Genomic DNA, 24746 nt, shown 5'->3' with positions numbered 1-24746 from the left:
AACAAGGGGCCACACACACAGTTTAAGGATAAGGGAGAAATCTTTTAGGACCGAGATGAGAAAAACATTTTTCACACAGGGAGTGGTGAATCTGTGGAATTCTCTGCCACAGAAGGTAGTTGAGGCCAGTTCATTGGCTATATTTAAGAGGGAGTTAGATGTGGCTAGAGGGATCAGGGGGTATGGAGAGAAGGCAGGTCCGGGATACTGAGTTGGATGATCAGCCATGATCATATTGAATGGCGGTGCAGGCTCGAAGGGCCGAATGGCCTCTACTCCTGCACCTATTTTCTATGTTTCTATGTCACGACGAATGGTTATTTCCCACTGCTGTTCTAACGAAAAGGCAAAGCTTTCATCTCAAGGGGACTAGAATTCAGAAGCAAAGGTGTAACGCTGAGACTGTATGCCACTATGGTTTGGAAAATTCTGCACAGTTGTGGGCCCCATAATCTGAGGAGCTTCAAGAAGGAACGTAATTCCCGTAATTCTCCGAGTTCGAATCAGGGGAAACTCAGGAGAACTCTTGAATTAGCTCGTGCAGTGGGACAGCCCCGTAACTCAGCGGGACAGGCAGTGTCTCTGGAGAGAAGGAATGGGCGACGTTTCGGGTCGAGTCCCTTCTTCAGACTAGGAGTCAGGGGGAGAGGGAGACGAGAGATACAGATGGTGATGTAGAGAGATAGAGGATGAATGAATGAAAGGTTTCAAAAAGCAAGGATGATAAAGGAAACAGGCCATTATTAACTGTTTAAGAAGGAACTGCAGATGCTGGAGAATTGAAGGTAGGCAAAAGTGCTGGAGAAACTCAGCGGGTGCAGCAGCATCTATGGAGTGAAGGAAATAGGCAACGTTTCGTCCCGAAACGTTGCCTATTTCCTTCGCTCCATAGATGCTGCTGCACCCGCTGAGTTTCTCCAGCACTTTTGTCCACCATAATCTGAGTGGGTTGGAGAGTGTCCAGAGGAGGTTTGCGCGAATGATCCTGGGGTTGATTAGATTAACATATGAGGAGCATTTGAAGGCACTGGAGGTCAAAAGGATGAGGGGGACCTCATTGAAACGTACGGAACAATGAAAGGCCTGGAGGTGGGGAGGATATTTCCGCAAGTGGGAGAGTCCTGGACCAGAGTACACCAGCCCAGTTCTGGACTCCCCCCAACATCGGGAACATGTTTCCTGCCTCTAGCGTGTCCAAGCCCTTAACAATCTTAGGTACACAAAAATGCTGGAGAAACTCAGCGGGTGCAGCAGCATCTATGGAGCGAAGGAGATAGGCAACGTTTCGGGCCGAAATCCTTCTTCAGACCACCTTAACAATCTTATATGTTTCAATGAGATCCCCTCTCACCCTTCTAAACTCCAGAGTGTACAAGCCCAGCCGCTCGATTCTCTCAGCGTATGACAGTCCCGCCATCCCGGGAATGAACCTTCAGTGGAGCTGCGACCGTCAGCAGACTTGCCTTGATGCAGGACGAAGGGTTGCACCAGGGGAGGGACGTCCCAGAACTCGTCTTTGTCCAGAGACTTGACAGCCGCTGCCGGCACGCACGCCGTGTTGCCCGAATCCACGTAGAGCAGAATTACTTTATTCTCCACCACGTCCACGATCCAGCACCTTGTGGGGGTGAAGAAAGAATTAATTCCGTGAGGCATAACATTTTGGCCTGGTCGCAGTCACGTTAGCGCAGCGGTACAGTTGCTGCATTACAGTGAATGCAGCGCCGGAGACCCGGGTTCCATGCCGACTACGGGTGCTGTCGGTACGGAGTTTGCAAGTTCTCCCCGTGACCTGTGTGCCGTCTGCACGGAGTGTGCACGCTCTCCCCGTGACCTGCGTGGGTTTTCTCCGAGATCTTACGTTTCCTCACACACTCCAAAGACGTACAGGTTGGCTTGGTAAATGTAAAAAATGCCCCTAGTGTATGTGCGGGGATCGCTGGTCGGCACGGACCCGGTGGGCCGAAGGGCCTGTTTCCGCGCTGTTTCTCTAAACTAAACTCACAGTCAGGTGGCAACATTGAGTGATAACGATGAACAATGGTGGGGGGGGTCTTATGACTAGAGGTACTGTGCGGAAATAGGCCCTTCGGCCCAACGTGCAGAGAGGGGGAAAGGAAGGGGGGCGAGGAGAAGAGAGGACTTGTGATTAGTTCCTAAACTTGGAGAATTCACTGTTCACACCTTTGGGTTGTGAGCGACTCAGGTGGAACATGAGGTGCTGCTCCTCTAGTTTGCGTGTGGCCTCAATCTGGTAATGGAGGAGGCCCAGGATTGGAAGGTCCGCGTGGGATCGGGAAGGATAGCAACCGGCAGATCTAGCGGGACCTGGTGAGTGCAAGTGTTTGACAAGTGCTGGTGCTGGTGGGGGCAGTTGCAATCAAAGATCCTATAGCGGAGCAAGATAGACCACTCCTGCTAAATGCAATGGGCTGACGTGTAGTGCGCAACGGAGCGGAACGTGGGCCTTTTTTTCATCCATTGCAGTAACCCGAACCGACTCGCAGTGTAATCAACGTTGTGGGGGAACAGTTTGTGTTAATAAATTATAATTCTGAAAATGAGGAGAAGATTTTTACCAAAGAACTTTTATTTTTACGAGGATGTTTCCGTAACCGGCTTCCATCTCCGCACTAGTTATCTTTCGGGACCATTGGTGCGGAGACGGAAGCCGGTTATGGAAATGGGGCCGAAAATTACCCGTGAATCTGCCCATGACCGTACTACGTCTTTTTCGTCGAGTGGACTATCTTGCTTGCTGTACGATCTTTGGTTGCAATGCTCATTCCACACAGCTGGTGGCACAGTGCTTCAAAACAAAAACACAGGACAACACACAGATAAGGGACAAAACGCTGGAGTAACTCAGCGGGACAGGCAGCGTCTCTGGAGAGAAGGAATGGGTGACGTTTCGGGTCGAGACCCTTCTTCAGACTAGGAGTCAGGGGAGAGGGAAACGAGAGATACAGACGGTGATGTAGAGAGAGATAGAGGACAAATGAATGAAAGATTTCAAAAAGTAAGGATGATAAAGGAAACAGGCCATTATTAACTGTTTAAGAAGGAACTGCAGATGCTGGAAAATCGAAGGTAGACAAAAATGCTGGAGAAACTCAGCGGGTGCAGCAGCATCTATGGAGTGAAACGTTGCCTATTTCCTTCGCTCCATAGATGCTGCTGCACCCGCTGAGTTTCTCCAGCATTTTTGTCCACAGGCCATTCTTAACTGTTTGCTAGGTGGGAACGAGAAGCTGGTGTGACTTGAGTGGGAGAGAGAGGGAGTTCAGGGGTTTGCTTGAAGTTGGAGAAATCAATATTCATACCACTGGGTTGTAACGGGTACGTTGCCCGTCCCGCTGAGTTACTCCAGCATTTTGTGTCTATCTTCGGTTTAAACCAGCATCTGCAGTTCCTTCCTGTCACGCTGGGCCATCTTCCCCACTTGGGGACAGATGGCCCAGATGGCGCCACTTGGCGACAGATGGCACAATGGGCTAAGTGTTCGGCTGGCAACCGGAAGGTAGCCGGTTCGAATCCCGCTTGGAGTGCATACTGTCGTTGTGTCCTTGGGCAAGACACTTCACCCACCTTTGCCTGTGTGTGAATGTGTGTGAGTGATTGGTGGTGGTCGGAGGGGCCGTAGGCGCAGATTGGCAGCCACGCTTCCGTCAGTCTGCCCCAGGGCAGCTGTGGCTACAGAAGTAGCTCACCACCACCGAGTGTGACTGAGGAGTGAATGAATAATGCGATGTAAAGCGCCTTGAGTATTCTAGAAAGGCGCTATATAAATCCCATCCATTATTATTATTATTATTATTGATTAGAACTGGTGGCAGGGGTCACGGAGGGAAGGCAGGAGAATGGGGTTGGGAGGGAGACATGGATCAGTCTGGTGAACCTTCTCTATGGCATAACCTGACATTTATCCACATCAAAGTGCTGCTATCGCTGGTGATGTTATGAGAAGGCGCCCTGTTCCCCCTGCACCAACCTATTCCAATCCCCGCTCTCTCCTGGGTATTCGGCCATGCAGCGCCGGCCTCTCTGGACCTCGGCTTTCATCAGGAAGGGCTGGTCTTGCGTCACCACGGACAGAGCGGTGAACAACTGGCACATCTTCATGTAGGTCTCCTGCCAGAAAGCAAATCATCCCCTCAATCCCCAAATCCAGCAAACACCTCCCTCTGCCTTCCCCCCTCCCCCTCCCCCCCCCCCCCCCCCCCCCCCAACTCCCTCAAAGTTTTTTTTTGGAATTTATTTTATTAGAAGCAACTGTACAAGAATAAGGCGATCGACATGACATAGAAACATAGAAAATAGGTGCAGGAGTAGAGGCCATTCGGCCCTTCGAGCCTGCACCGCCATTCAATATGATCATGGCTGATCATCCAACTCAGTATCCCGTCCCTGCCTTCTCTCCATACCCCCTGATCCCTTTAGCCACAAGGGCCACATCTAACTCCCTCTTAAATATAGCCAATGAACTGTGTGGCCTCAACTACCTTCTGTGGCAGATAATTCCACAGATTCACCACTCTCTGTGTAAAAAATGATTTTCTCATCTCGGTCCTAAAAGACTTCCCCCTTATCCTTAAACTGTGTGACCCCTAGTTCTGGACTTTCCCCAACATCGGGAATAATCTTCCTGCATCTAGCCTGTCCAACCCCTTAAGAATTTTGTACGTTTCTATAAGATCCCCCCTCAATCTTCAATCACAATAATGACAGTTATACCATTTTTGTACAGCTTCATTTTTAACATTGAAACCTGAATTTTTTTTCTAAAAGAGAAAGAAGGAGAGAATGAAGAAAAATAAGTAAAATAAAAGAAAGGAAAGAAAAGACCCCTAAACTACCAAAGAAGTGCGAGGAAAGGAGAGAAATAAGAAAAAGGAAGATGGAGATATACATCCACCCCCCCACACCCATCCCTAGCATCGGTTTTAAATGTTCCCCTCAAAGTTTAGTCTAGTCTGTCTGTACGGAGTTCGCACGTTCTCCCCGTGACCCACGTGGGTTTTCTCCGGGTTCTCCGGCTTCCTCCCACTCGAAAGACGTGCGGGTTTGTAGGTTAATTGCCTTTCGTTTAGGTTAGAGATCCAGCGCGGAAACAGGCCCTTCGGCCCACCGAGTCCGCACCGACCAGCGATCCCCGCACACTAACACTATCCTACACGCACACTAGGGACAATTTACACTTATACCAAGCTAACTCAGCGGGCGAGGCAGCATCTATGGAGCGAAGGAATAGGTGACGTTTCGGGTCGAGACCCTTCTGGAAACTCAGCGGGCGAGGCAGCATCTATGGAGCGAAGGAATAGGTGACGTTTCGGGTCGAGACCCTTCTGGAAACTCAGCGGGCGAGGCAGCATCTATGGAGCGAAGGAATAGGTGACGTTTCGGGTCGAGACCCTTCTGGAAACTCAGCGGGCGAGGCAGCATCTATGGAGCGAAGGAATAGGTGACGTTTCAGGTCGAGACCCGGAAGGGTCTCGACCTGAAACGTCACCTATTTCCTTCGCTCCATAGATGCTGCCTCGCCCGCTGAGTTTCTCCAGCATTTTTGTCTATGCATTTCACTGCACATCTCGTATGTGTATGTGACAAATAAACTTGACTTGACTTGACTTGACTTGACATGCACGTCTTTGGAGTGCGGGAGGAAACTGGAGCACCCGGAGAAAACCCACGCAGGTCACGGGGAGAACGTGCAAACTCCGTACAGTCAGCACCCATAGTCGGGGATGGAACCCGGGTCTCTGGCGCCGTGAGGCAGCAGCTCTACCCGCTGCGCCACCGTCCCACCCTACGCCTATGGGTTTCAACGCTCGTCATAATTTCAAGCTCCCCCTACATCAAAAAGCTTCTAACCCACCATTCTACCTCCAGGGCCCTCAGGTCTGCCGACTTGGGGCTACTGACCATCCCGGGGTCTAGGTTTAAGCTCAGGGGCGACCGCGCTTTTGCGGTTGCAGCACCTAGACTGTGGAACAGTATCCCTCTTCTCATCAGAACTGCCCCCTTCTTCGACTCCTTTAAGTCTAGACTTAAAACCTATTTCTACTCACAAGCGTTTCTTGAGGTCCTCTGAGGGAACGCTGTATGTATGTATTGTTAGATCTATGTACCAGTGTATGCGGCACGTTAGTACTCGCACTGATGTGAAGCACTTTGGTCAACGAGAGTTGTTTTTTAAATGTGCTATAGAAATCAAATTGACTTGACTTGACATAACTGGGACGAGGCAGCGCTTCCTCGGGCACTCTCCATCAGTCGTGCCCTTTGCCTTGTCAGCCGGTGTCCGTCTTACCGGAGTCAGGTTCATGGCCCAGAAGAAGGGCATCTGAGGGAAGGTCTCCATGACCATCAGTCCCACCTCCCCGCGGACACTGGCGCTCTCCACAATCCACTCCGTGGTCTTGAAACAGCTGGAGAGCATCTCCACCTGCAGCAAACTCCTGGAAAACAAAGTCGCTGCGTAAATCGTCAGAGAACCCGCACCAAAGCTACAAGCCATTCGGCCCTTCAGATTAGTACTGGCTTCAAATGACCTTCCGTTCAGCTCCAGCACATCTTTCTATTCGTTCTATATTCATCCAGAATACCAAGGAAACGTTTCATAGGTAGACAAAAATGGTGGAGAAACTCAGCGGGTGAGGCAGCATCTATGGAGCGAAGGAATAGGTCTCGATCCGAAACGTCACCTATTCATCTATAGAGCGAAGGAATGGGTGACGTTTCGGGTCGAGACCCTTCTGGAAACTCAGCGGGCGAGGCAGCATCTATGGAGCGAAGGAATGGGTGACGTTTCGGGTCGAGACCCTTCTGGAAACTCAGCGGGCGAGGCAGCATCTATGGAGCGAAGGAATAGGTGACGTTTCGGGTCGAGACCCTTCTGGAAAATCAGCGGGCGAGGCAGCATCTATGGAGCGAAGGAATAGGTGACGTTTCGGGTCGAGACCCTTCTGGAAACTCAGTGGGCGAGGCAGCATCTATGGAGCGAAGGAATGGGTGACGTTTCGGGTCGAGACCCTTCTGGAAACTCAGCGGGCGAGGCAGCATCTATGGAGCGAAGGAATGGGTGACGTTTCGGGTCGAGACCCTTCTGGAAACTCAGCGGGCGAGGCAGCATCTATGGAGCGAAGGAATAGGTGACGTTTCGGGTCGAGACCCTTCTGGAAACTCAGCGGGCGAGGCAGCATCTATGGAGCGAAGGAATAGGTGACGTTTCGGCTCGAGACCCTTCCGGGTCTCGACCCGAAACGTCACCAATTCCTTCGCTCCATAGATGCTGCCTCGCCCGCTGAGTTTCTCCAGCATTTTTGTCTACGTTCAATTTTTCCAGACGAGGAGCGTGGTTTTTAAATGGGACGAGTCTAAGGGAAAGTTGTTGAGGGTAAGGACCTGCTCCGCAAGGCGGAGAAGAGTATTATTTGTTAAATGGGAAGAGTCAAAGGACAGTCTGAAGAAGGGTCTCGACCCGAAATGTTGCATATTCCTTCTTTCCATAGATGCTGCCTCACCCCGCTGAGTTTCTTCAGCATTTTTGTCTACCTTCAATTTTTCCAGCATCTGCAGTTCCTTCTTAAATTTGAAAGCATTCCATTGTAAGTTATGGGCCTGCCCCACTTAGGCGACTGGGGTGGAATATTGCAACCTTCACGTGGTCCGCCCTGCAATCAACCGGGCGTGCACAAACAAATGAGATCAAATAGAACAAGTTGCCCTACAATTTTAGGCTGTGCACGCCATAAGCAAGAAGAAGACTTGGGCGACTCTTTAGGCGACTGCCAGGGACTAGTTTTAATGGGATTCACTTACGACACCTGTCGACAACCTACGACAGCAAAAATTGTCGCCACTGTCGCCGAAAATGTTGAACATTTTGCGGCAGTCGCCCAAAAAAATCGCCCAGGTGGGACAGGCCCTTAATATGAAATCTGCAAGTAAAAATTTCATTTTTGCCTTGACAAGAAGCCCAAATTTGGAGTGCCTGTGCGCATAGAAACATAGAAAATAGGGGCAGGAGTAGGCCATTCGGCCCTTCGAGCCTGCACCGCCATTCAATATGACCATGGCTGATCATCCAACTCAGTATCCCATACCTGCCTTCTCTCCATACCCCCTGATCCCTTTAGCCACAAGGGCCACATCTACCTCCCTCTTAAATATAGCCAATGAACTGGCCTCAACTACCTTCTGTGAAAGAGAATTCCACAGATCCACCACTCTGTTTAAAAAATGATTTTCTCATCTCGGTCCTAAAAGACTTCCCCCTTATCCTTAAACTGTGACCCCTTGTTCTGGAACTGTGACCCCTTGTTCTGGAACTGCAGTTGTACAGGATCTTGGTGAGACAACACCTGGACTATTGCGTACAGTTTTGGTCTCCTAATCTGAGGAAGGACATTCTTGCCCTAGAGGGAGTACAGAGAAGGTTCACCAGACTGATTGATTCCTGGGATGTCAGGACTTTCATATGAAGAAAGACTGGATCACATTCAATATGATCACAGCTGATCATCCAACTCAGTATCCCATACCTGCCTTCTCTCCATACCCCCTGATCCCTTTAGCCACAAGGGCCACATCTAACTCCCTCTTAAATATAGCCAATTAACTGGCCTCAACTACCTTCTGTGGCAGAGAATTCCACAGATTCACCACTCTCTGTGTAAAAAAATGATTTTCTCATCTCGGTCCTAAAAGACTTCCCTCTTATCCTTAAACTGTGACCCCTTGTTCTGGACTTCCCCAACATCGGGAACAATCTTCCTGCATCTAGCCTGTCCAACCCCTTAAGAATTTTGTACGTTTCTATAAGATCCTCCCTCAATCTTCTGAATTCAAGCGAGTACAAGCCGAGTCTATCCAGTCTTTCTTCATATGAAAGTCCTGCCATCCCAGGAATCAGTCTGGTGAACCTTCTCTGTACTCCCTCTATGGCAAGAATGTCTTTCCTCAGATTAGGCATGGTTATATACGACCTCCCATAACAGTGAAGAGAACACATGATAGGGCAGACCTCATCTCCAAAGGCACCGCATAAACGGGTTCGCTTCTGTCTCTGGATCTTCCAGGGCAAGGCACGGCTCCTGAAGCAGAGGAATAGAGAGGAAATAAGTAACAATGCGAGAGAAAAACAAGCCAAACCACCTCACAAACCCACCCTGCTCACGTTCCCCTTACTGACCTTTCTGCCCTGGGCCTCCTCCATTGCCAGAGTGAGGCGTTAGACTGTAGACTTCAGAGATACAGCACGGAAACAGGCCCTTCGGCCCACGCTGACCAGCCATCACCCCATACACCAGCACTATCCAAAGACAATTAACCTACAAACACCCCAGAGCAAGTGGTAGAGTCAGGTACTGTTAGAACATGTTTGGGGTGGGAGATTGCAACCTTCAAGTGGTCCGCCCTGTTTCGACGAATGCAATCAACCAAATAAGATCAAATAGAACAAGTTGTCCTACAACTTTAGGCTGTGCACACCATACGCAAGAAGAAGAAGAATATGTAAAAGCCACATGGACGGAAAGGTTCATAAGGTATAAGTGATAGGAGCAGAATTAGGCCATTCGGCCCATCAAGTCTATTCCATCATTCAATCATGGCTGATCTATCTCTCCTGCCTTCTCCACATAACCGTTTGGAGGTACATAAGCCAGGGGCAGCCATGTCGGGCTAGCTTGGTTGAGCTTGCCCAGCATGGACAAGTAGGGCCGAAGGGTCTGTTCACTGCTGTACAGCCCATCTGTACGACGTCCCCCCCAGCTCCACAACCACACTGGATGGGTGGGGGTAGGGGTAGGGAGTGGGGCGAAGCAAACATTGTTGGTAGGAGACAACAAATGTACTTACTGGGAGCTTTGTCCGAGTCGTTGTCCACCTTCTCCAAGGGCTGTTGGAAATAGATTAGGGGAGGAGCGTTAGGACATTTCACATACAAGGAATTTGCCTTGGTGCTCCGCCCGCAAGTGACAACATGACATACAGTGACAGTTAGGAATAACACATAAAACATTAAATTCCTGGGCGTGCACATTTCCGAAGATCTTTCCTGGTCCCAGCACACTGATGCAGTTATAAAGAAAGCACATCAGCGCCTCTACTTCCTGAGAAGATTACGGAGAGCCGGTATGTCAAAGAGGACTCTCTCGAACCTCTACAGGTGCACAGTAGAGAGCATGCTGACTGGTTGCATCGTGGCTTGGTTCGGCATCTTGAGCGTCCAGGAGTGGAAATGGATGCAGAAAGTTGTAAACACTGCCCAGTCCATCACCGGCTCTGACCTCCCCACCATCGAAGGGATATATCGCAGTCGCTGCCTCAAAAAGGCAGCCAACATCATAAAGGACCCACACCATCCAGGCCACACACTCATCTCTCCGCTACCATTGGGCACAAGGTACAGGAGTCTGATGTCTGCAACATCCAGGTTCAGGAACAGCTACTTCCCCACAGCCATCAGGCTATTAAACTCACCAACAAACAGACCCTAAACTGTAACAGCCTATTGCACTTTATCTTTAAGAAGGAACTGCAGATGCTGGAAAATCGAAGGTAGACAAAAACGCTGGAGAAACTCAGCGGGTGCAGCAGCATCTATGGAGCGAAGGAAATAGGCAACGTTTCGGGCCTAAACGTTGCCTATTTCCTTCGCTCCATAGATGCTGCTGCACCCGCTGAGTTCCTCCAGCGTTTTTGTCTACCTAGTCTAATCAGACTCTGTTTCACCAGTCAGATGTCAATGGATGTATACTTAATTGGCCAGTCTGAAGAAGGGTTTTCGGCCCGAAATGTTGCCCATTTCCTTCGCTCCATAGATGCTGCTGCACCCGCTGAGTTTCTCCAGCATTTTTGTCTACCATTGCACTTTATCTGCTTATTTATGTGTATATTGAACTGAACTGTTCTGTATTTTTGCTTACAATGTTCTGTTGTGCTGCAGCAAGCAAGAATTTCTTTGTCCTATCTAGGACACATGACAATAAACTCTCTTGACTTGACTCTTGACTTGAAACAAGTGCATATATGTGTGTGTATGCATGTATAAATATATATATATATACATGTCTCCTCCTATCCACCACCATACATAGAACATAGAAAATAGGTGCAGGAGTAGGCCATTCGGCCCTTCGAGCCTGCACCGCCATTCAATATGATCATGGCTGATCATCCAACTCAGTATCCTGTACCTGCCTTCTCTCCATACCCCCGATCCCTTTAGCCACAAGGGCCACATCTAACTCCCTCTTAAATATAACCAATGAACTGGCCTCAACTATCTTCTGTGGCAGAGAATTCCACAGATTCACCACTCTCTGTGTGAAAAATGTTTTCCTCATCTCGGCCCTAAAAGATTTCCCCCTTATCCTTAAACTGTGTGACCCCTTGTTCTGGACTTCCCCAACATCGGGAACAACACACGAACAACTCTTACCAGTAACTCCTGGTCCAATAATTCCAGTGGTCTCTCACAGCTCCTGGATTTGACCAGGTCTCTGACGATCAGTCGGCGGCCACAGTAGATGGTGTTGTTGATGTGGCTGACGGCCAGCATCATGTTCTGAGGATCCCCCACGTCCACAAACGCAAAGCTGCCGAAAGTCAGGGGGGGGTCAGCGATGCGGATGAAGCGTGTGCGAGTGAAGCTTTCTCTTGTCAGAACACCCCCCACCCTCCCGCCACTCCATTCTCCCTACAAGACATCCCCCCCCCTCCCCCCATCTGTGAACGCATACCGAACAACTCAGTATTTTCCTGCTCAAACGCCCGGGAACGAAGAAGATTTGCAAAAAGTGGTGAACACTTGGGATTCCTAGTTCTGGGAATTCCGCCCAATATCTAAACACTGTTTTAAATCTAAACGACGGGTCCTTTTTTTTCCCCCCCCCCCAAAAAAATGTGTTCAATTGTTAAAAAATAATATTTACTTTTATTTATTTATTTACAATGTTATTTATTAGAAGTAGTGTACATTACAATAGTATATGCCAAAAATAACATGATACATTTCTTGTACCACTTCATATTTTAAACTTTAAAATAAAGAAAAGTAAAGAAAGTAAGATAGGATAATGTGTGTGTGAAAGAGTGATCAAAAAAATGACCCTTAGACACAGAGAAATGGGAAAAAAAGTTAAGAAGTGAGCCATAGAAAAGGAAAAAGAGAAAAAGAAAACAGATGATATGTTAAAAGTTAAAAAAAAGAGCTAAAAGGGATATACCAACTTTGTATTTTTCCTCCCCCCTCACCAGGTCCTGAAAAATAATATTTATACTACAATAAAACAATCCAGAGCCCACCACCATAATACAATACAAACATATAACCATAGTAAACTATAATACAATTAGGATACAATCCTTATTGAGGATACATTCTACACCCTGCGGTCCCGGAACTCCCTCAGGGTGCCCGTAGACAGGGCGTATTCCCTTTCTAACCGTACCCGGGCACGGACGTATCCCCGGAAAAGGGGCAGGCAGCCGGCTCGGGTAGAGCCCTCCACCGCCTGGCGCCAGGCCCAGCTTGGCCAGGCCCAGGAGCAACCCAACCAGGACATCTTCAGCCCTACCTTCTCCCCTACGCACAGGGTGTCCAAAGATGAGGATGGTGGGTGAAAAATGCAGCCAGAGGGCAAGGAGCAGCCCCTTTAGGTATTCAAACAGTGGCTGCAGCCTCACGCACTCCATGTACACGTGGTACACAGACTCTTCCAGCCACTAAAAGTGGCAAACGTCTGATCCTTAGGAGTCGGTGTTGCCACTGTTTCAGGTTTAACAGTGATTAGTTTAACAGAGAGTGGTGGACACTGCCCAGTCCATCACGGGTACCGACCTCCCCACCATCGAAGGGACCTACAGTATGCCTACAATATTCTGTTGTGCTGCAGCAAGCAAGAATTTCATTGTCTTATCTGGGACACACGACAATAAACTCTCTTGGTACACAAAAATGCTGGAGAAACTCAGCGGGTGCAGCAGCATCTATGGAGCGAAGGAAATAGGCGACGTATCGGGTCGAAACCCTTCTTCAGACTGATGGGGGGTGGCGGGAGAAGAAAGGAAAAAGGAGGAGGAGACAGCCCGAGGGCTGGGGAAGGGGAGGAGACAGCAAGGGCTAACAGAATTCAATGTTCATGCCCGCAGGATGCAGACTCCCCAAGCGGAATATGAGGTGCTGTTCCTCCAATTTCCGGTGTTGCTCGCTCTGGCCATGGAGGAGACCCAGGACAGAGAGGTCGGATGGGGAATGGGAGGGGGAGTTGAAGTGCTGAGCCACCGGGAGGTCAGCTTGGTTATTGCGGACTGAGCGGAGGTGTTTGGCGAAGCGATCGCCCGGCCTCCACTTGGTCTCACCAATGTAGATCAGCTGACATCTAGAGCAGCGGATGCAATAGATGAGGTTGGAGGAGATGCAGGCGAACCTCTGTCGCACCTGGAACGACTGCTTGGGTCCTTGAATGGAGTCGAGGGGGGAGGTAAAGGGACAAGTGTTGCATCTCTTGCGGTCGCAACGGAAAGTGCCCTGGGAGGGGGTGGTACGGGAGGGAAGGGAAGAATTGACAAGGGAGTTACGGAGGGAGCGGTCTTTGCGGAAGGCAGACATAGGGGGAGATGGGAAGATGAACAAGATAAATTCTCTTGACTTGACTTGACTACAGGATTCGCTGCCTAATAAAGGCAGCCAGCATCATCAAGGACCCACACCATCCTGGCCACGCTCTCATTTCATTCCTGCCATCAGGAAGAAGGTATCGGAGCTTGAAATCTGTAACGCCCAGGATCAGGAGCAGACGTATAATGACAGAGGTTGAATCATTGGAGATGGTCAGGACTGAGATGGACAAATTCCTGAACTTTGCGGGTGTCGGAGGTTGTGGAGAACAGACAGGAAAGTGGAGTTGAAGCCATCAATACATGGCGAGAACTGACTACTCCTCCGTGTATTTTTCACGGGTTTCTGCCCGTTCTGGATACATGACACTGTGGCTCAATGGACAATAGATGCAGGAGTAGGCCATTCGGCCCCTCGAGCCAGCACCGCTCACGTGATTCACGAATCAGTTAAATAAGGAGACGGGGAACTGCAGGTGCTGGTTTACAAAAATAGACAAAAGGATGGTTGGAAGAGTTGCGAGTCACAAAGCTAGAGGAAGGAATTTCTATGGAAGGGTAGGGGAATAATAGGTGCAATTCCCGGCGGGACTCAGGGGAAGGGGGGAATAAATGTGAGGTTATCCATTTTGGTGGCAAAAACAGGAAAGCAGACTATTATCTAAAAGGTGGCCGACTAGGAAAAGGGGAGATGCAGCGAGACCTGGGTGTCATGGTACACCAGTCATTGAAAGTGGGCATGCAGGTGCAGCAGGCAGTGAAGAAAGCGAATGGTATGTTAGCTTTCATAGCAAAAGGATTTGAGTACAGGAGCAGGGAGGTTCTACTGCAGTTGTACAGGGTCTTGGTGAGACCACACCTGGAGTATTGCGTACAGTTTTGGTCTCCAAATCTGAGGAAGGACATTATTGCCATAGAGGGAGTACAGAGAAGGTTCACCAGACTGATTCCTGGGATGTCAGGACTGTCTTATGAAGAAAGACTGGATAGACTTGGTTATACTCTCTAGAATTTAGGAGATTGAGAGGGGATCTTATAGAAACTTACAAAATTCTTAAGGGGTTGGACAGGCTAGATGCAGGAAGATTGCTCCCGATGTTGGGGAAGTCCAGGACAAGGGGTCACAGCTTAAGGATAAGGGGGAAATCCTTTAAAACCGAGATGAGAAGAACTTTTTTCACACAGAGAGTGGTGAATCTCTGGAACTCCCTGCCACAGAGGGTAGTCGAGGCCAGTTCATTGGCTATATTTAAGAGGGAGTTAGATGTGGCCCTTGTGGCTAAGGGGATCAGAGGGTATGGAGAGAAGGCAGGTACGGGATACTGAGTGGATGATCAGCCATGATCATATTGAATGGCGGTGCAGGCTCGAAGGGCCGAATGGCCTACTCCTGCACCTAATTTCTATGTTTCTATGTTTCTAGGGGATGGGAAAGAAGGGAGATGGGGGAAGAGTTTTGTAGTTGTCAATGTCGACCTTCCGACGATTCATGGTATTTTATGCCCTGCGAAAAGAAACTTGCGATTGCAGTCAAGTCAAACAAAACTACAGCTTACCACTTCAGCCCCGATACTATTCTGCGAACCGTCACAGGTTCAAAGGCCGCAAACAGCTGCATGATCTGATCCTGTGAATAAGGAATAGGACCATGAGCAGCTTGGTAAATGTAAAAATTGTCCCTAGTGTGTGTGTAGGATAGAGTTAATGTGCGGGAATCGCTGGACGGCGTGGACCCGGTGGGCCGAAGGACCTGTTTCCGCGTTGTATCGCTAAACTAAATTAAACGCTGAACACTAGGCACAGAACAAAATAGTTCACAACCTGCAAGTGTTGGTTCACAGTTACTCCAAACCGCCCAGATTACCTCTGTGATGTCAGATGGCAGGTTTCCGATATAAACCTCATTCTTCTTCAGCCCTGAAATAAACCAGAAACGCCAGACTGAATTAAATGGAGGTGAATGCCAGGAGTTGCGACCCTCACCCTCTACCACAGCCTGTGCCCCCCGCAGGATGCAGCACCACGATTATCTTAGCCAAACAACGACGGCACAAGTGGAACATAAGGGGGCATAGGGCAGATGATCCCAAGGCCAATACCACTCTGAACTCCGCACTGAACACACAGCCCCCACAGTCAATATTTCATACGGCCACAACACCATACCGTGAATATGGCACATTGCACATTCTGACTGGATAGACTCGGCTTGTACTCGCTAGAATTTAGAAGATTGAGGGGGGATCTTATAGAAACGTACAAAATTCTTAAGGGGTTGGACAGGCTAGATGCAGGAAGATTGTTCCCGATGTTGGGGAAGTCCAGAACAAGGGGTCAACGTTTAAGGATAAAGGGGAAATCTTTTAGGACCGGGATGAGAAAAACATTTTTCACACAGAGAGTGGTGAAACTCTGGAATTCTCTGCCACAGAATGTAGTTGAGGCCAGTTCGTTAGCTATATTTAAGAGGGAGTTAGATGTGGCCCTTGAGGCTAAAGGGATCAGGGGGTATGGAGAGAAGGCAGGTACAGGATACTGAGTTGGATGATCAGCCATGATCATATTCAAGTTCAAGTTCAAGTGAGTTTATTGTCATGTGTCCCTGTATAGGACAATGAAATTCTTGCTTTGCTTAAGCACACAGAAAATAGTAGGCATTTACTACAAAACAGATAAATGTGTCCATATACCATGATATAAATATATACACACATGAATAAATAAACTGATTAAGTGCAAATAGCAGAAAGTGGTTATTAATAATCAGAGTTTTGTCCGAGCCAGATTTAATAGCCTGATGGCTGTGGGGAAGTAGCTATTCCTGAACCTGGTTGTTGCAGTCTTCAGGCTCCTGTACCTTCTACCTGAAGGTAGCAGGGAGATGAGTGTGTGGCCAGGATGGTGTGGGTCTTTGATGATACTGCCAGCCTTTTTGAGGCAGCGACTGCGATAAATCCCCTCGATGGAAGGAAGGTCAGAGCCGATGATGGACTGGGCAGTGTTTACTACTTTTTGTAGTCTTTTCCTCTCCAGGGCGCTCAAATTGCCGAACCAAGCCACGATGCAACCGGTCAGCATGCTCTCTACTGTGCACCTGTATAAGTTAGAGAGAGTCTTCCTTGACAAACCGACTCTCCGTAATCTTCTCAGGAAGTAGAGGCGCTGATGAGCTTTTTTGATAATTGCGTTAGTGTTCTTGGACCAGGAAAGATCTTCAGAGATGTGCACGCCCAGGAATTTGAAGTTCTTGACCCTTTCAACCATTTTGATATAAATGGGGCTGTGGGTCCCCCTCCTACTCCTTCCAAAGTCCACAATCAGTTCCTTGGTTTTGCTGGTGTTGAGGGCCAGGTTATTGCGCTGGCACCATATGGACAGTTGCTCGATCTCCCTTCTATATTCTGACTCATCCCCATCAGTGATATGCCCCACAATGGTGGTGTCAGCGAACTTGATGATGGAGTTCTCACTGTGGTTGGCTACGCAGTCATGGGTATAGAGTACAGCAGGGGGCTGAGCACGCAGCCTTGAGGTGCTCCCGTGCTGATTATTATCGAGGCTGACACATTTCCACCAATACGAACAGACTGTGGTCTGTGGATGAGGAAGTCGAGGATCCAGTTGCAGAGGGATGCGCAGAGACCCAGTTCTGCGAGTTTGGTAACCAGTTTGGAGGGGATGATTGTGTTGAATGCCGAGCTGTAATCGATGAATAACAGCCTGACATATGAGTTTTTGTTGTCCAAGTGGTCCAGAGCGGAGTGGAGGGCCAGCGAGATCGCATCCACCGTTGATCTGTTATGGCGGTAAGCGAACTGCAGTGGGTCCAGGTTTTTGTCGAGGTAGGAGTTGATTTGCTCCATGATCAGCCTCTCAAAGCACTTCATCACCACCGGCGTTAGTGCCACTGGTCGATAGTCATTGAGGCACGTCACCTTACTCTTCTTGGGCACCGGTATAATTGATGCCCTTTTAAAGCAGGTGGGGACCTCAGACCTCAGAAGTGAGAGGTTGAAAATGTCCTTAAAAACTCCCGCCAGTTGGTCCGCACAGGTTTTTAGAACACGACCGGGTATACCATATTGAATGGCGGTGCAGGCTCGAAGGGCCGAATGGACTACTCCTGCACTTATTTTCTATGTTTCTATGCATGTCAATGGGAAGCAGGTCGACTTCCAGTGAACAGGGGAGCGAGCGTGAACATCTTACCACGCAGATATTTACACGGAGTAAACCACACATGATCATATTGAATGGCAGTGCAGGCTCGAAGGGCCGAATGGCCTACTCCTGCACCTATTAAAAAAAAGACTTGACTTGATGTTTTCTTGCCGTTTTTATTATTCGTTATTATTTATCTGATACGTTGGAACTCCGCTCGGGCAGTGCGCTTGAATTTTTGTTGGACGTATTTACAATGACAATAAAGTGTATTATTATTATTATTATTTACTAATGGAAAGCATGACAGCCAAGATGGATGCACTCCTCTCAATGTACAAATAACCCACACAAATCGGCCCCGAAGAAGGGCCCTGACCTGAAACGTCACCTATCCACATTCTCCAGATTTTTCGCTCCATAGATGCTGCTGCACCTGCTGAGTTTCTCCAGCATTTTTGTGTACCTTCGATTTTCCAGCATCTGCAGTTCCTTCTTAAACACATTCTCCAGAGATGCTGGCTGCCTGACCCACTGAGTTACTCCAGCACTCTCTCCTTTTTTTTAAACCCATACAAATTGGTGGATGGAGAAGCCCTGGGTTAAATTCTCCGGTTTCCGCCCACACTCCAAAGACGCGCAGGTTTGTCGGTTAATTGGCTTGGTGTAATTGTAAATTGTCCCTCGTGTGTGTGTAGGATAGTGTTAAGTGTGCGGGGATCGCTGGTCTGCACAGACACGGTGGGCAGAAAGGCCTGTTTCCGTTCTGTGTCTCTAAAAATAAAACAGCTCATTATCGATTTTTTTTTAAAGATAGAAAAGAAGCCCTTATCAGTTACCTGCTGTCTTTTTAGTTTCCAAATTATTGTTAGACGGTCCCTCAGGGCTAAACGCCCTCGATGCCAGCTGCTCGTTACTGCTTTCAGGCTTTTCCCTGGGAATCAACACAGAAAAAGACGGTGCAAGGTTAATATGTTCCTGGCACGATTTGATGTCCAATTCATGCTAAAAGGAAGATAGACACAAAATGCTGGAACTCAGTGGGACAGGCAGCATCTCTGGGGAGACGAATGGGTGACCTTTTAGGGTCGAGTCCCTTCTTCAGACTATGAGTCAGGGGAGAGGGAAACAAGAGATACAGAGGGTGATGTAGAGAGAGATAGAGGACAAATGAACGATTAAAGATTTCAAAAAAAAAGGATGATAAAGGAAACAGGCCATTATTAACTGTTTAAGAAGGAACTGCAGATGCTGGAAAATCGCAGGTAGACAAAAATGCTGGAGAAACTCAGCGGGTGCAGCAGCATCTATGGAGCGAAGGAAGTAGGCAACGTTTCGTCCCGAAACGTTGCCTATTTCCTTCGCTCCATAGATGCTGCTGCACCCGCTGAGTTTCTCCAGCATTTTTGTCCACAGGCCATTTTTAACTCTTTGCTAGGTGGGAACGAGAAGCTGGTGCGACTTGGGTGGGAAAGAGAGGGAGTGCAGGGGTTTGCTTGAAGTTAGAGAAATCAATATTCATACCACTGGGTTGTAACGGGTATGCTGCCCGTCCCGCTGAGTTACTCCAGCATTTTGTGTCTATCTTCGGTTTAAACCAGCATCTGCAGTTCCTTCCTGTCACGCTGGGCCATCTTCCCCACTTGATTAGGACGGGTGTGAGGGGTTACGGAGGGAAGGCAGGAGAATGGGGTTGGGAGGGAGATATGGATCAGCCATGACTGAATGGTGGAGTAGACTTAATGGGCCGAATGGCCTATAGACAATAGACAATAGGTGCAGCAGTAGGCAATTCGGCCGTTCAGTCTGAAGAAGGGTCTCGACCCGAAACGTCACCCATTCCTTCTCTCCAGATATGGTAGTTACGTAGGAATAAAAACAGAAAATGCTGGAATTACTCAGCAGGTCAAGCTGTATCCGTGGGAAGAGAAACAGAGTCAATATTTCAGGTCTTTGACTTGTTTTTATTTTAGACTTCCAGCCGGTGGAGGCCGGTTCTCTGGATGCTTTCAAGAGAGAGTTAGATAGGGCTCTTAAAAATAGCGGAGTCGGGGGATATGGGGAGAAGGCAGGAACGGGGTACTGATTGGGGATGATCAGCTATGATCACAGTGAATGGTGGTGCTGGCTCGAAGGGCCGAATGGCCTACTCCTGCACTTGTTGTCTATTCACCCCTCACCTTAAACCCATGTCCTCTGGTCCTCGATTCCCCTACTCTGGGCAAGAGACTCTGTGCACCTACCCGATCTATTCCTCTCATGAATTTATACACCTCTATAAGATCCTAGGGTGGAAAATTCTAAGTATAGAGTGGCTAGAGGGCTTGAGTGGAGAGGGTTTAGTTTATTTTAGAGACAGGCCCTTCGGCCCACCGAGTCCGCGCCGACCAGCGATCCCCGAATGTTACCACTGCCCTACACACACACACACACTAGGGACTTTAAATTGACATTCATACCAAACCAATTAGCCCGCAAACGTGTTAATTGAATGGCAGTGCTAGCTCTAAGGGCCGAATGGATTAATCCTGCACCTATTGTCTATTGTCATCTGCAGTTTTTATTGGTTTTCAGTTGCTGTGGTGCAATAGGAAAGAGGGCATGGTTTGCTTGGGTCCAAACTGACATCATATTAATTATCAGACAATTTCAGTAATATTGGTTGAGAATTAATTCAAGGCTTCATGACGCCAAGAGAACTCAAAGGTTCAAAGGTCTTTTATTGTCATGTGGACCAATTAATATGCAAATTATACTTCAAAATAATATCACCTCCAGTTTCAGGGACAGTTTTTTCTCAGCTGTTCTTCCCATCAGACAACTGGACCATCCTGCCACAACTAGTGAGCAGCCCTGAACAGCTATCGACCTGATTGGAGACCCTCGGACTATCTTTGATTGGACATTACTGGATTTATTCTGCACTAAAGGTTATTCACTTTCTCATCTAACTGTACATTGTAAATAGCTCGATTGTAATCATGTATTGTCTTTCCACTGTACACAAAAATGCTGGAGAAACTCAGCGGGTGCAGCAGCATCTATGGAGCGAAGGAAATAGGCAACGTTTCGGGCCGAAACGTTGCCTATTTCCTTCGCTCCATAGATGCTGCTGCACCCGCTGAGTTTCTCCAGCATTTTTGTGTACCTTCGATTTTCCAGCATCTGCAGTTCCTTCTTAAACACTATTGTCTTTCCACTGACTGGCTGGCATGCAACAAAAGCTTTCCACTGTACCTTGGTACAAGTGACAATAAACTCAACTAAAGGGGGGTTTGGGGATTTTTCTGAAAGAGGCACCTGATTATAAATATCTTATGTGGAAGATTGCATCCCTATTTGTTTCGCCTGGGTTTTGTGTTCACAATCCTGGAGTATGATGCAAATCCACTACTATCTGACTCAGACACTAGTGTTAGGCATCAAACCACCAAACACATAGAAACATAGAAAATAGGTGCAGGAGGGGGCCATTCGGCCCTTCGAGCCAGCACCGCCATTCATTGTGATCATGGCTGATCGTCCCCTATCAATAACCCGTGCCTGCCTTCTCCCCATATCCCTTGACTCCACTAGCCGCTAGAGCTCTATCTAACTCTCTCTTAAATCCATCCAGTGACTTGGCCTCCACTGCCCTCTGTGGCAGGGAATTCCATAAATTCACAACTCTCTGGGTGAAAACGTTTTTTCTCACCTCAGTCTTCAGTGGCCTCCCCTTTATTCTAAGACTGTGTGGCCCCTGGTTCTGGACTTGCCCAACATTGAGAACATTTTTCCTGCATCTAGCTTGTCCAGTCCATTTATTATTTTATATGTTTCTATAAGACCCCCTCCCCTCATCCTTCTAAACTCCAGTGAATACAAGCCTAGTCCTTTCAATCTTTCCTCATATGACTGTCCCGCCATCCCAGGGATCAATCTCGTGAACCTACGCTGCACTGCCTCAATCACAAGGATGTCCTTCCTCAAATTAGGAGACCAAAACTGTACACAATACTCTAGATGTGGTCTCACCAGAGCCCTATACAACTGCAGAAGAACCTCTTTACTCCTATACTGAAATCCTCTTGTTATGAAGGCCAACATTCCATTAGCTTTCTTCACTGCCTGCTGTAGCGGTAATCCAACTTTCAGTGACTGGTGTCTACATTTACACAGCAAAATGTAGAAACAAAGAACTGCAGGTGACAGACACAGAGTGCTGGAGTAACTCAGCGGGTCCGGCAGCATCTCTGGAGAAAAGCTATGGGTCGGGACCCTTCTTCAGACTGGATGTAAGGGGAGGCAAAGTAAAACTCTGCCTCATCCAACGTTCATTTCCAACAGAGGTCACTAGAGAGCAACCTGGGGCAGGAATCAGAGGGGTGCCCTGAACATCACAGTTAAATCCCATCCATAAAATGGAAAGGAGACCCGGGTAAAAAAAAGTGTAGGAAGGAACTGTAGATGCTGATTGAAGCCGAAGATAGACACAAAATGCTGGAGTAACTCAGCGAGACAGGCAGCATCTCTGGAGGGATGTTTCGGGTAAAAAGGGCAGGTGCGAAGAAGAGTCTCGACCTGAAACTTCACCTATTCCTTCGCTCCATAGATGCTGCCTCACCCGCTGAGTTTCTCCAGCTTTCTTTGTCTACCTAGGCTAAAAACAATGGGAGTTTGGAGAAGTCAGAAAATCAGTCTGCCATCTGAACCGTGAGTTGCTGAATATCAACAGATATGCTTCAAATCCCCAAGGACATGAGATAACTGACTCTGTTTAATTAGCAGCTTTTGTCTAGGATAGATTAGGTGATACAAACTTAGTACTCATACAAAGCACTGCACAATCTCGACCAGAAACATCACCTATACCTTCGCTCCATAGATGTTGCATCACCCTCTGAGTTTCTCCAGCATTTTCGCCCACCTAAGATTTTTCCAGCATCTGCAGTTACATTGAAACATAGAACATAGGTGCAGGAGGAGGCCATTCGGTCCTTCGAGCCAGCACCGCCATTCATTGTGGTCATGGCTGATCGTCCCCAATCAATAACCCGTGCCTGCCTTCTCCCCATATCCCTTGATTCCACTAGCCCCTCGAGCTCGATGTAACTCTCTCTTAAATCCATCCAGTGACTTGGCCTCCACTGCCCTCTGTGGCAGGGAATTCCACAAATTCACAACTCTCTGGGTGAAAAAGGTTTTTTTTTTCTTCTTTTTAAGTTCTTTCTTAAACAAGTCGAATTGTACACTCTGCTACTTTCATACATCAAAAAGTGCATACCTTTTTGCCTGCCAAATTTGTACATCAATTTCTTTTCAGTTAAATAATGTTGAAAAGGACTCACATTTCTATCTTTTCCAAAGGCTTCTTCAGACCTGCAAAAGATTCAACAGCCAGTCAGTTTCAATTCTGTAAGATTGTGTCAGTTCAAGTTCGATCAACCAAGTAATCGTCTAAAAATCTTTGCTCTGCTCAAGAGCAGCAGCAGCAGCAGACCAGGTCCACAAGTGCCTTCTGGTGGAAGAGGTGAGGTACTGATTTCTGATCCAATGTATATAATTAGTGAACAGCACATTCGATAACAATCGGGAACCAGTTCTCTTTAAGATAGAGGCTGGAATTTATGTTCGTGAGGAGCAGAGTTAGGCCATTCAGCACATCAAGTATACTCCACCATTCAATCATGGCTGATCTATCTCTCCCTCGCAACCTCATTCTCCTGCCTTCTCCCCATAATCCCTGTCAAACGTACTAATCAAGAATCTGTTTAAGAAGGAACTGCAGATGCTGGAAAATCGAAGGTAGACAAAAGTGCTGGAGAAACTCAGCGGGTGCAGCAGCATCTATGGAGCGAAGGAAATAGGCAACGTTTCGGACCGAAACGTTGCCTATTTCCTTTGCTCCATAGACGCTGCTGCACCCGCTGAGTTTCTCCAGCACTTTTGTCTACCCTAATCAAGAATCTGTCAATCTCCACCTTAAAAATATCCAATGGCTTGGCCTCCACAGCCTTCTGTGGCAATGAATTCCACCCTCTGACTAATCTTTAAATATTCATTCACAGGGTTCATGTGCAAGGGATACACAGAAGAGTTAAATACCATATAGTTAGGAGCAGCAGGTGGGGGGGGCTGCATATTGGAAAAATACATGACCTTAGAGTCAGTCAGTCATGCTGGGATCCAATCAAAGGTTTATGTGCAGAATATGAAAGATACAGACTAAAATCTAAGTGTCTAGGGAGAAGGTTCATACACAGACCGAGTACGTTAAAGATTAGAAAGGAGGAAGGAGTTTTTAGAAATGGGTTAATAGATTATAATACCACTTTTAAGACATTTGAACAGATAAATGGATAGGTACAGTTTATGGACCAAATGCAGGCAAATAAGATTTGGTGCATATGACAATTACATTTGAATCTTGAAGACTAGCCCAGTATGCCACTTGGTTGACATGGATGGAGTGTCCCAGTCTCAAAGATGCAGCATGGAAACAGGCCCTTCAGCCCACACCGACCAGCAATCACCCATACAATAGTTCTATCCTACACACTAGGAACAATTTACAGAAGCAGCACATCTTTGGAAAGTGGGAGGAAACCGGAGCACACGGAGACTGTACAAACTCCGTACAGACAGCACCGTGGTCAGGATCGAACCTGGGTCTCTGGCACTGTAAGGCAGCAACTCTACCATTGTGCCACCCTCAGAGCTCACTGACTCGATGATAGATACCCGGGAATGAGCATCTCATCAAGCGGTCATATACAGAATGGCAGACACCCAAGAGAGTGCAACGAATTACAACCTAATCAAGTGAGATTTGGTGAGATAGAGAATTTAATAATAGACTTTATTTCGGACTCAAGGTCCAGACAAGGGACAACATTACATAAAAGATACATTGCATATAAAAAATACCATAAAATACATATAAAGTCTTGATTTATTCACATGATACCAAATAAAAGAAA

General features: G+C 47.8%; 1 protein-coding gene across 1 annotated transcript; it reads right to left on the bottom strand.

Moving 5' to 3' along the window:
* Positions 1-355: 355 nt before the first annotated feature.
* Positions 356-23206, bottom strand: tdrd10 (tudor domain containing 10). Its single transcript, XM_033015875.1, has 11 exons — positions 23115-23206; positions 18627-18721; positions 15491-15543; positions 15183-15253; positions 11447-11603; positions 9862-9901; positions 9026-9095; positions 6311-6458; positions 3992-4131; positions 1431-1618; positions 356-369 (listed from the first exon to the last, which is right to left on the bottom strand). Coding segments are annotated over exons 1-11 (978 nt in total). The 5' UTR covers positions 23117-23206.
* Positions 23207-24746: the final 1540 nt, after the last annotated feature.

This window comes from Amblyraja radiata, chromosome 47 (genome assembly GCF_010909765.2).
Source record: "Amblyraja radiata isolate CabotCenter1 chromosome 47, sAmbRad1.1.pri, whole genome shotgun sequence".
NCBI lineage: Eukaryota > Metazoa > Chordata > Chondrichthyes > Rajiformes > Rajidae > Amblyraja > Amblyraja radiata.
This window is presented reverse-complemented; position numbering and strand designations above follow the sequence as displayed.

What these genes read in the sequence shown, in the direction of transcription:
- tdrd10 (XM_033015875.1), bottom strand. An exon ending in TGCCATCTGACATCACAGAG is followed by an intron (nt 15,254 to 15,490) that starts GTAATCTGGGCG and finishes CCTTATTCACAG; the next exon opens with GATCAGATCATGCAGCTGTT. An exon ending in TATTGGACCAGGAGTTACTG is followed by an intron (nt 9,902 to 11,446) that starts GTAAGAGTTGTT and finishes TATTTCCAACAG; the next exon opens with CCCTTGGAGAAGGTGGACAA.